We start from the raw sequence: 12,630 nt of genomic DNA, 5'->3' as shown, positions 1-12,630 counted from the left end.
CAATAGACTAAGTTTTGGATTTGATTTGAATATATTGTTGGGTCTTTTAGATCACAACAAAACATATTTCATACGTTCTTCACATTTTATATGTAAAAATATGGATTTGTAAAGATACATTTAGTTAAGTAAAATGTAAAATACTTCCCTCTGAACTGAAGTGGAGTCGAAGTTGAAAGTGGCAAAAGAAGTACTAGTTACTCTAATTCATACTTCGGTACAGCACCTGAGTAAATGTACTTAGACTGCACCTCTGTGGGAGGGAGAACCCATCACTGCAGGATGCATTAGTAATAAGTGTTAGACTGATGTACTCCCAAAACGACGATGCATTTTGAGGAACTCATTAAATTTACCAAAAGAGTACATTTATATGAAGTTGTTAGGACATATAAAGTGCAGTGATTTAGAGCAACAACATACATTTCTTCTCACACGTGGCAGTGTAATTTTTAAATATACATAAAAAAACATTTTAGTATCTCCTCTTGTTTATACAGTACTCATTTCATACCAATGATAAGGGGCTGATCACTGTGTAGAGGCATCAGCTAATAAACTGGATTTAAACTGCAGATATGACTCCCTCTAGTGCAGAAGAGCGGTCAGAACAGCAAAGGAACAACAAAGCATCCGCAAGTCACAACTGACACTGAAATATTGAAAATAAAATTACGGTTTTACCCTTTTTCTTTGTGATTATGGTCATTTAATCTGTATTTTACAACTTTTTCATGAATGTAATTAGGATTTTTTGACACTCACACTTTTTAAATGTTAAAGCTGTACCTGCTGCCAAGGGTTGAAACAGGCGAATGTTTGTGCTACAAATTTAATGTTAGTCTACAGTTATTTGTTTATGTTTTAACATTAAAAAGTCGGTGTCAGAAAATAATTAGATCCACTGTGATAAAAAAAAAGAAAACATGAAATATCCCAAAAAAGCGCTGAATATTTCTTTTATAGGCATTAAATATAATACAGAGGTAAAACAGTCAAAAAGTGGAGGGTTTGAATAAGTTTGTTAGAAAAAATACACAGTTCTGCGAGGCAGTGGTTTTTCAACATTTTTAGGTTGAGAGCCCTGAAATTTAAAGCCAAACGTTGCATATGTCTGTCAGCTTTGACCAGTTCAACCAAAGACTCCTCTGATTTACTTGATGCCCTCTTAAAGGTATCTTGACACCCAGGTCAAAAACCACTGCTGTAAGGCTTTCAATGTGCACAACAAGGCGTCAGAGTGATTTATGATACTTACGATGCTTTGGGTTAAAAAAGTCCTTAATGTCTGACTAATGTTACGATGACGCACAGTGTCACCACTCAGCTTGACAAAGGCAAATTCTTACTTTCATACTGATCACAGAGAACAGAACACTTAATAAACCTTAACACTAGACTTCACACGTTAACTCGGTTCACATTTATTTAAATTAAATTGATAGGATTTAATCCTTTAACGCACCACCTATTTTTCATCTATGAAATGAGAGAACGTACAACTTTAGCTCCGGTGCTGCCACTCGCCCACGCATCCAACCACTGATGGCACAGTAATACTTTGTGTCTACATGTTTTTTCCACATGTCTGAAGGTAGAAGAAATATGATGACGGGGACGCAGGAGGACATTTGGATGCAGTCTCAAACGCTGCTGTAGGCACGGGAGAGGAAAACAACGAGGTGTGTTTAAAAAATGCAAATCTCCTGGCTTTATAGAGAAATCACGAGGTCCAGGATGGTAAAACATGGTCTTTAAAGCTGCAGAGTCTGTAGGAGGTTCTCAGCATTTCACAGTGCGGAGGTAGAGCATTATCTCACTCCTGCCTTGATGTCCATTGCTTTCAGATTTCTTTTCCAAACTGGAGGGATCTGTAACACAAATAGGAGAAATGACACTGAGGAACTGCTCTTGTTAAATAAAAGTATGCACAGTAATTTATTTCAGCTATTTAGGGTGAAGAGTGGTGAGGACTGTTCTCCATACGGCATTATATTGAACATATAATGAGAAAACGTTTTTTTAGAGGCTCATGTATGTGTGTGTGTGTGTGTGTGTGTGCATTTGTATTACTAGTGGGGGTAATGCAGGCTCAAGATGTCGTCCAAGAAAAGACAACAGTCGTCTCCATATCAGCCCGCTGCCCAAGAACATGAAGCCTGTTACCAGCCAGAAAACACGAGGGTCCTGGTAACAAACAGTCAAACACATGAATGTATGTGGGTTTAAGCATACAAAAAGGTTAAGTATGCACATCTGAACACATAGACCAAAATGAATCAAAATACATTAGACAAATGTACATGGCATGGAAAGAAAATCAGCCTAAAACACAAAGTCTTACAACAATATAAAATGTAAACAAGCCAGAAAACACTCATGTTAACAGAGTTCTTTAGCAGGAAGCTGTCTCACTTCTTCAAAGGACGACGTCAAATTCATTCCAAAGGCCACCCCTATCAGACCAAACAGGGTAAGGGAGAAGGAGCCCATCGTGAGTTGCAGATTCAAGCGCATCATCACATTACGATGGCTGGAATAAAACAGGCAGCACAGGAAGAGCAAATAAGTCATTTTGTTTCAAGAGGACTTAGAATATGTCTTTTATGTTTGTAGGATGTAATGTAGGAAAAGTAATGTGCAACCCACATAGAAAGCTTCTTACGGAACAGATGCACTTCCATTTTATTAAATGAATGATCAATGATGAAAAACATTGTTTTTTTGTGTCTTGCAGAGAAACCCGAACATTTTTTTATACTTCGTTTATTTTTGTCACATTAACTGCACAGGCAGCCATTTAAATCACTCAAATACTCTGCTGTACATATGTTTTGAACTTATAAACTACTTTGCTGGTCAAGGCTCCTAGTCTGCCAGTGACTGATGTTTAATTTTACAGAGAGATTCCCAACACACGCTGGGGAAATAAAATCAACATGCAAACACTGTTGATTCCTTCCCATGGAGCTGACATGAAATTTTTTTTGGTTCAGTGACTTTCTGATGTCAGTCGGCCTGGTGAAGGCAGGCTAGCCGACTGCTGTCCACTCAGCTCCCAGGGAGAGCTGCTGAGGGATATCCAGACACAAAAAGCTGGTTACAGAAGGCCAAGGTCAGTGTGGATTCGATGATAGAGCTCTTACACACTGCTCACGTCTTAATTCCTATGTGCATTGCCCTCAAAGGATACTGTATACCCAGTGTATGTGTGTGTGTGTGTGTGTGTGTACCTGTCCAGATTGATAAAGATGACGCTCTCAGAGTCGTCTATCAGCCCTTTCAGCTCTCTGGCCTTGTTCCCCAGCTCCTCAGCCTGCATGGAGCAGTTCACAGTCACTGAATGAGCCCTCAACACGACCAACAGCTCACTCACTCTGTTTTACACGTTTTTAATTTAAACAAACTAAATAAGAAGGGCATTAGGACCGAATCAACAGCACAATAAAGGATCAAGTTAGCATAATTAACGTCTTGATGTTGAGACTAGTGTGAAAATGCCTTTCAGCTCTAGTGTGAAGCAGAGTGGTGAGTGGCTCAGCTCTTTCAAAATGTCAGTATTAAGTTAAATTAATTCGGTGTTGGGGGATGCATTAGTTAACAGTAGTATATTTCATTTTAATGAAGAGAAGTGAAACTTTTTTCTATCCAACTCTTTCGGGGCTTAAATAAGAAGCACTACCTGCAAGTAGTAATTCTCCAATAACAGCTCCATCTCCTCTGCGTGGTCAATACCCAGACTGCTCTCCTCACTAGAGAGACAGGCAGACAGTATGTTTATGCAAAGATGCACACAAAGATCTGTAACACTCAATAATAGGCCTGGAGCTTACAAAAACTTTCAGCAAACCATTTATATGCCATATTTTCTAATAAAAATGGAAAATACAACTGCATTTTCCAAAAATGACAAATTTTGACAATTTTAATAATGTCCTTCACCACATGTGAAGTTTGTTGGGAAAAAATCCAAGAAAATTTGTTGTATTACAGCTCTCCAGTTTGACAGTTGAGTCTGTTAAGTGTCACATGAATTACGCAACTGATGGCGTGGCCTAATGGATAAGAAGTCTAACTTTGGATCACAAGATTGAGGGTCCATGGAATATTTCCATATTTGGTGTAATTTCCACACTCACCATCATTAAATGTTCAAGTCTAGTTTGTGGCAAAGGGAGGGTTACTGCTATACATTTCTGCGATTAGTTCTAAGTAGGGTGAGAAAATTATACATTTGCAAGTATACAAATTAAATGTATTTATCTGCAACCAGTCCAAACTTTACCTCACAATCACCAATGACAACAATGGTGCAGAAAAGCACAGCTCAAAGGGGAAAAAAAAGACTTTGACACCTTGGGAATCTAGAAAGTCTTATCCTTTCTTATCTCTTGCTACAACCACTGCTGGGACTTTAAAGGAGCTTTTAAGATGAACTACTTTTAGGATTCACGCAAATGTACGTGAGTGCACGTGTAACATACAAAACTCTCGGGTCTGTCCACTTGGTCAGGCAGAGTTCTTCAATGATCTCGTCCTCATCCAAAATCTTCAGCAAGGAGTCCTTAAAAACTTTTATGTCCGTCTCCAATTCTGACAAGCTGCCAGAGACGAGAGGGAAACAGAGAGGGAGACAAAACAAAATATGTGCCGTAAATGTTTAGGTCTGACGCTGCCACATTGAGCCTGAGCCTTCCCAGGAATGCTTATCAGTTCCTCATATCCATAAGACAGAAAAGCATTACAATCCTGAAATTTGCAAATTATATCAGTGTATATGGTTGTGCGCATTACCTCTTGCTGTTCTGCAGCAGTACATGTAGTTTACTTCTATCAGCAGAAAGGATTTTAGGATCCACTAATGATTCCAATGTGTCCAATATTACTGGTTCGACATCATTCAGCCGAGTTTGTAGAGTGTTGACCTGTTGACACAGATACACAAAGACATCTATATCAACAAACATGCTTCACATTATCTCAGAACAGAGCTTCGTGGATGTCCCCAACTTGCAGGCAGGTTTTATCTAGATCAGATCATGTTTAAATACACAGACAGGCAGTGTTTCTGTGATCTGTCTCACCTTGTGCTGCAGTATGGCCTCCAGTGCTCTGAACTCAAAGGGCAGAGAATGTGTCTGCGATGCTAGCTGAGGGGCCAGGTCCAGTACCAGCCAGCGTTCCAGCCCAACACCACGAAAATCCAACACCAACAGGGACTGCGGGGTTATGATGGTTTTCAAAGTCTGAGGAGAAACACAGGGATGAGGGGTCAGCTAGCCGCTTAGCGGCATAAGAAAACACTGGAATGTATACTCCCTGGATGCAAACACATAAAACTTCATTCAGAATTTCAGGCTACTTGTTGAAGACTGAAATGACTTAAATGTTTTGAAGCAATTTGATCCATGGCTTTTTAGAACAATTCTTATGTTAATGTGAATGTGTCAGTGCCTGCAGAACTGCATGTGGATGACTGCAGTCCCAACAGTTGACTCTGATCTGTAAATATTTGCCGTGAGAGACACGACCAATGAAAAACTGTTGTGAAATCACACACGCTGATCTGCTAGAAGTACACTTCTGTGTTTGTTTTCTAAAGACACAATCAGATACCCAAAACAGCTGCACCAATCAGGATCGGTGATCAGACTCTGCATCCTGGGTCTCACCGCAGCGTTCACACACAGCCAATATAAAACTGAAGCATGTCGGTGTGTCAGTGTGCAGAGGCTGGTAGCCCCAAGACGCAGCTACAGCACAGAAAGCTTTCCATACTTCAGGTAATGCACCAGCACGGCTCTGATTCTGTGTTTTAGTTTATTCAGCACATAATCAATAATATAACCAGAGAAACATGAAGCAGGCTGCACACTGAAAGTATCAACAACATATATTAGGCGTCTTAATGGAGCAGTCAATTATTAATTACAGTCCTGCTTGACTTTCTAACAAGGCCTGAATCCATGCTGGCATCTTTATCATTTATCAGTCTAATTAAGTAAAAGAATTAATCTTATTTGGATGTTATTCTTGTGTGTCCCATTAAACAAAGAAGAGAAATGAATATTAAGAAAACATGAGTTGTCCGTACAGAAGGAGAATAAGACACTGCAAACAAGTAAAGAAAACAAATAAACAAACTTTTTAAAAATAACTTTAACTTACTAATTGTTGGCCTATTTATCATATACAGCTGTATTTAACTAGTTGACTTTCATCCTAGATTTTATTAAAATTGATAAGTACATCGCCCCAGTGACTCTGTTCTGGCTGCAGGATGGCTGTGAAGCTGCTCCGTCTCTGCCTGGTTCTGGGTCTGTTATGTCCGAGCTTGGCCAAAGAACAAACATGTCTCACATCTGCCTCCAACTGCGATGAATGCATCCAGTCTGGACCTGAGTGTGCTTGGTGCACGGCCCCTCGCTCTAACATCCGCTGTCATACCTCAAAGAGGCTGCAGAGAGCAGGCTGTCGTAAAACTTATTTGTATAACCCTCAGGGCAGTGTGCAGGTTGTCAAGAATGGCAGCAGGTGAGTATCCTGATTTAAAGCTTTGTTACAAAAATCTGTACACATCAAGTCTGCCTGGTAAAATCAGTCTTATCAGCTTAAATAACAGGGAGTACAACACCAAATCACCCCAAGCTGATATGACACTTGTTAGATTACAGTGTCATTATTTGTTCCAGTCTGTAACGACTTCTACTGATAATCTTGCTGAACCTCTGCAGCACTGAGCCAGCAAATGCCGGAGCTTTGTTCCTCCAGCCACAGGAGCTGTCCCTCCGTTTGCGGCCGGGTGTGAGCCAGTCTTTCCCTCTCATTATCACCGTGCCTACAGACCAGGCAATCACAGAGCTGACGATGGACACCAGCGCTGCGCCAGCGGGAGTTAACATCACAATGAGTAGCATTGCGAGTGGAAACCCACTGGTCATACAGGTCAGCAAAAAATATTGCACAGGAATTTGGGGACAGCTTCCTTATATGAGGGGCAGGTTTTGCTTCATCATCTTTGCTCTTAAAAAAATATTATAATGATGAAGTCTCTTTCCGCTAGGTGAAAGTTGAGGCCTTCCAGTGTCCCGGTAAGAGTGACGACTCAAGCCAGAACAAGACTGGGCCCTGGTTTGTCCACATCACACCCAGAGGCTTTTCACTGAGTGTGAGATTAGAGATAACTTTGGAGTGTGAGTAGAGCTTCAGAACTGTGCTATTGCTATTATTCAATCAAAGAGCAGAATAACAGAAAATCCCAAAACTGATTAATGAGATAAAAGTCTTTTTAAAAGACTGAAAGAGTCAGAGTAAGTTGCTGAAAAAAAAATAAGATAAGATGTTTCCCCAGGTCAGTGTGACTGCACGAGAAACCATGAGGAAAACAGCCTTGGCTGCAGTGGCCAAGGGGCTCTGGTGTGTGGCCAGTGTGAGTGCTATGAGCCTTACACTGGACTGCAGTGTCAGAGTGACCTGGATTCAATGTTTTCACCAAATGAAGACTTCTGTCGATCTGGCCCGAACGCCCCCGTGTGCAGCGGTAGGGGGAAGTGTGTAGAGGGCTTCTGTGAGTGCGAGAGGCGAGAAAACCCAGAAGAAAGATACAGCGGACAATTCTGCGAGTGCAGCAACTTTGACTGTGCGTACCACAACAACAGGTATAATATGTGATGATTAGTGAGCACTTTCTGCTCCAGAACTTACTTCGCTTTTAATTCTACTTGATTATAGAAATGGGCCTACATTTAACAGAATGAACTCTTTGTCTAACAGAATATGTGGAGGAAATGGGAAGTGCATGTGTGGACGCTGCATTTGTGATGACGACTGGACCGGCGAAGACTGTGGCTGCTCCATGGAAACTGCTTCCTGCATGGCAGAAAACCAGATGCTGTGTAACAATAAAGGGACGTGTGAGTGCGGCTCATGTAAATGTGAGCCACCGTACGCAGGCCCGACCTGCGAGACCTGCCCTACTTGTCAGAACAGATGTCAGCAACACATGGTGTGTGTGGAGTGTCGGGCGTTCGGTACAGGACCAAAGAAATACACGTGAGAGCACGGCTGCTTTTAATACAACATGTTCTAATGATGATATGGAGTGAAACACCTATGCTATTTTCAGGACAATTATCATTATCATCAACATTATTTATCTCAAAACTGTGCTGTGAAATCCATCATGTTAGAGTATTGATACTAGAAAATCTCCAAAGTAGTTTATTAATACGCATTTAAATGTAATTTACTGGTATTGTTATGTAGGAATATTTCTTGATTTGACTGGGTTCTCTCTCTGATCATCAGGTGTGACCATGACTGTGGCTACCTCAGTGTGACAATGGTGGAGACCAGACATGATCTGCCTCAGCCAGGAGAAACTATTTCTTTCTGTAAAATGATAAGCCGCTCAGACTCTTGCGTCTTCTATTACACCTTCTCCAGCACGCCCTCTGGAGGACAGTCAACAGTGGGGCGGGCTAGGGAATGTCCTCGCAACTAAGTGAGATGGTGTGATGATACTGTGCCTGCACACATCTTTCCTTTTTGCATTATTTTACTAGACTGTGTCATCCTCTTGGCACACACACACACATCTCATTTACAAACAGGCTGAATACCTGTGGTTTAAAATTGAGATGCAGTGAGGGCTGCGTCACTGGGAGAAGTTGATTTAAGTGTTATGCAGAGCTGTTAACATATTAGTGACCATGAAAGAAAAACTGTTGTTATTATTACCAGTGGTGTGGCTTAGAATTAAGGCCATAAAATTATTCCTATCAGCCAGATCAAAGATGATATAGTTGAGAACAGAAATGTCTAATCATTCTCAAAGTGTGTTTCTAAGAGAGAAAGAGAGTGTACCTCCATTCGTATGATAATGCAGTTGTTCCTAGCAGTGAGGCTGGTGCTGTGCTGAAAGCGAAGGTCTCGGGCCTGAAGACTCAGCTCCTGGCAAAGCTCTGTTTTCTTCTTCTCTGCAAGAGGAAAAAGAAAGAAGAGGAGCAGAAGCGGAGAAATGAGTTCAGGGTTCATACAGCTTTTTACGAGTAAGATGCAAGCACTTTTAAAGCCATTTCAAGGTAGCTAATCCAAACATTTCCAGATTATTGAAGCCTTTATCATCTCATCTAAATTGTTACTATAAACACAACTGTGACAGAATTCATAACACACATTAATGACTGTAGTTTGTCACTTCATTTATTTTTAGCAGCTGTTCATATTAACAATAATTGTATGTTTTGATCATGATTATTATCTTGTGTCAGATGCCAGGAACGACAACGGGATCTTTCATTTCAAATGTTAATTATGTAAGCCAACATAATTGCAGCAACAGAGGAGTCAGAAAAGGTGCAGAAACAAAGTGTCAGTGTTCAAACTATTAAAGACTTTGTCCAAACCCTGTATGTAATATATACAAGAGAGTATGTCTCTGCCTCCACACCAAAGGCAGAGGTTATAACATCTCTACTGCTTTCAGGTTCCTCTTATAAAAAAAAAAAACATCATGTTGCAGGACCTCAAACATGATAGAGTGAGTAGCAGTGTGAGCCCAACTGTGCATTGCTAAGATTTAAGAGTGTATTCTGATGACATATTGAAAATGATATCTACAGTCCTGTCAAAAGATAAGACAGAAAGCTAATCATCAGTCTCATTGACAACCTTGATTTTGCTTGCTGGAGGTTAATAAAAGATTAGTAAAATGTATTTTCCAGCACCTACCAAATGTTGTCACATTTCCCTCTTGGTCAAACTTCATCTGTGAAACAAATAAAACAAGACACTCAAATAAAATAGTAATTAAAACTAACAACAGTTTTAATGTATTTCAGTAAATATAATGTATGACAGTAGGTTGACAAATGTTGGATCTGGAAAATCCTGGTTAAATCCAGAGAACAGATAATGAGATTTAGATTTAATAGTTGTAACTATTGGTCGTAACAACTGAATGTTTGCGGCTCACTGCTCTTGGTGCATCTCTTACCACCACAAAAACTGGAGGCACACTGGAAAGAGTGGCGTCTGTCACTCTGTGGCGGATGAAGGACACTGTTCAAAGAAAAGACAAAATTAAAACACATGTAAAGACACAAACATGCAGTTTTATGCACTTCAAAAAGATTCTGTTTATATTTTTCTTCAGCAATAAAGATTAATTAAAATATGAATATACTGTCGTCTGGTATTGTTGGGACCATAACTGTATTATTTTCAATAGCTTGATATTCATCATTTTGGAGGTTAAATCACTATGATCTTAAAGGGCTAATCAGCTCTTTTAGTAGAATTTAGTAGAAATGTGTATACTGCCCCATTGCAAATTAACAAATTAACATTTACAGCAGAGTAGCTACAAAAATGGCAAATCAATTTCATGTTATAAAAAAATCCTGCAGTGAAATAACTGATGAATATCTAACATAAATCTCACTCACTCTATCTATCTAGTTGAAACATGTATCTACAGTCAGTCTAGTCCAGAGTTAAATTATGCAGGCTAGAGCCTGATATATATCACTGATATTTATTTTCTACATTAATACATAGGATATTGTACAGTAGAAGAAGAAATGTTCTGTTGGACAAACTATGTGATAAAACAAGCTGTTTGTGGATCACCAACCACACATTGGCATCTCTGTACAACAAATTCTTGTTACTTACCCACAGACACATACATCAGTTCCAATATATCCATGAAAAGCAAATATCAGTAACTTTAGCCAGCCAATTTATCAGCCAAGCTACATAATGTAGACACGTACTGAAATTAGGGCTTCAAATAACAATTAGTTTCTTGATTAATCGCTTAGTTGTTTGGTCAATAAAATGTTAGTCATTATTTCCCAAAGGCCAAGATGACATCCTCAAATAAACTGTTTTGTCTACAACACAAAGTTATTCAGTTTACTGTCATAGAGGAGTAAGGAACAGTAAGGAATATTTACATTTAAGAAGCTGAAATCAGAGAATTTGTGCATTTTTCTTAAAAAATAACTCAAAACAATTCAATGATCAATCATCAAAGTAGCTGACAATTAACTTAGTAGTTGAGAAATAATCAATTAATCGACCAATTACTGCAGCTCCAATTGAAATATGAACACATGAAATACTACAGTTGGGATGGACTGGTGTTTAGTTACTGACAACTCTTGACTGAAAAAACTGGAAAATGTAAAAGCAGCATGTGCACGCTGTAGAAACAGGTTGTGTTTTCAGTATGTATACTGACCACCTCTTCTCCTTACCTGGCCATGTCGCACCTCCCTGCAGCAGGTTTTCCTTTCCCACAGCAGCAGACGGAGATCTTCCAGGTTGACATCTTGACACAGGCAGTGTCTGACTGCAGAGTGCATTTGAACCAACATCCCTGTAGCTCCTGCTGTAAAATCCCAAGTTTCTATCCCCAAGTGGCACAGCGTACTTCAGTGGGTAGAGTCCTGAGTGAGCTCTACAAAGTCTTGAGGAAACAGAACTAAAAAGGCGCTTTGGATAAAAGTTCCCACCAAATGACAGATGCATCCTGGTGCAGTTCATACAGCCAGCGAGCAGCATCCTGTGAAGCTTCATCTCCACACCACCACCACACACAGCCTTCACACAGAGTGCCATACTGGGTTTGGAGGGCTGATGTTCACCACTGCTGCAGCAAGATCAGGATCATAAAACCTGAAACAGCAGGGAGTGGTGGTGGGGAAAAGAAGGGCACGCTTCAGCACCCATAAGACAACATATAAAGGGATACAGGAGGAGCGTGAGCAGCTGAAAGTGTATATGATCCTTGAGTTATGTCATTACTGATCCCTCAGCGGCCTCCTGTCAGCCCAGTCCAGATCCAACTGAACTGGAAACTCACACGACAGTCACAATATGAGCAAATATTGAATATCATGGCCTCCTGTGATGCTACTCACATGCTCCACTTACTTTCTTCTCAATGTTATGCTAGTTAGCTTAGCTGCTAGTCTCAGGGGGAGCTCGTACTCTTAGTAATTATCCATTTAAAAATCGCAGTGACAGTAACGAAGACACAAGTAAGACAAGTCAGCTACCTGCCACCGACTGTTCGCTTCCCTTAATCAGCTCTCTAGGCCGTGTTTTAGGCCGAAAACACACATGTTCCTGTTAGCATGATGGAAGGAGTTAGCATAGCACACAGGAGGACAGACAGAAGGCTAAAGCGCTGTTTCCGACCATGATGCACCGCGGTGACACCCGGCAGTCTGACAAAGATCGTCTCTGATCACAGTCACTCACTCAGACTGTAAACAAATGACTTACATTATGAGCAGGAAAAGAAAAAACAACGCATGATAGAGATTTTAAAAAAAGTACTTGAATCTCCAGCTTAACAAATTACCACTGAGGTATTTTACTTTTCAGTCCTGCTTTCCAGTGTATGTTAGCTAGCATTAGCACTGAGCTCTGACAGCTGACCTAGCTAACATTAAATTATAGTATTATCATTTTAGATACTTCTTAAAGTTACTTTTTAGTTTAATTTTTAGTTTAGTCTTGGTTTGATTTTTAAAGTTACTCTTCCAAAAAGTTTAAACATACAGTAGCCTAAGTGTAACTGAGGACCACTGCTCAGGTGTAACATTTACCTCACTA

The 12,630-nt window shown here is 40.1% G+C and overlaps 1 protein-coding gene across 2 annotated transcripts; it reads right to left on the bottom strand.

Moving 5' to 3' along the window:
- Positions 1 to 782: 782 nt before the first annotated feature.
- Positions 783 to 12,219, bottom strand: mrs2 (magnesium transporter MRS2). 2 transcript variants are annotated; one of them, XR_011584452.1, is made up of 13 exons: positions 11,265 to 12,219; positions 9,998 to 10,062; positions 9,733 to 9,769; positions 8,866 to 8,978; positions 5,085 to 5,246; positions 4,795 to 4,925; positions 4,485 to 4,601; positions 3,683 to 3,752; positions 3,234 to 3,316; positions 2,416 to 2,533; positions 2,074 to 2,187; positions 1,541 to 1,871; positions 783 to 1,508 (listed from the first exon to the last, which is right to left on the bottom strand). XR_011584452.1 is itself a non-coding variant. In XM_070835121.1 (12 exons), exons 1-12 carry the CDS (start codon positions 11,626 to 11,628, stop codon positions 1,812 to 1,814), a joined length of 1,434 nt encoding a protein of 477 aa, XP_070691222.1. In that variant the 5' UTR covers positions 11,629 to 12,219; the 3' UTR covers positions 783 to 1,811. The 2 variants fall into 2 exon arrangements, 1 of the variants encoding a protein (XP_070691222.1); XM_070835121.1 differs by having other exon boundaries at positions 783 to 1,871.
- Between the last annotated feature and the right edge of the window lie 411 nt (positions 12,220 to 12,630).

The sequence above is a fragment of the Pempheris klunzingeri genome, chromosome 8 (genome assembly GCF_042242105.1).
Source record: "Pempheris klunzingeri isolate RE-2024b chromosome 8, fPemKlu1.hap1, whole genome shotgun sequence".
NCBI classification, from domain to species: Eukaryota; Metazoa; Chordata; class Actinopteri; order Acropomatiformes; family Pempheridae; genus Pempheris; species Pempheris klunzingeri.
Note: the sequence above shows the minus strand (reverse complement) of the source record. Positions and strands in the feature narration are given on the sequence as shown.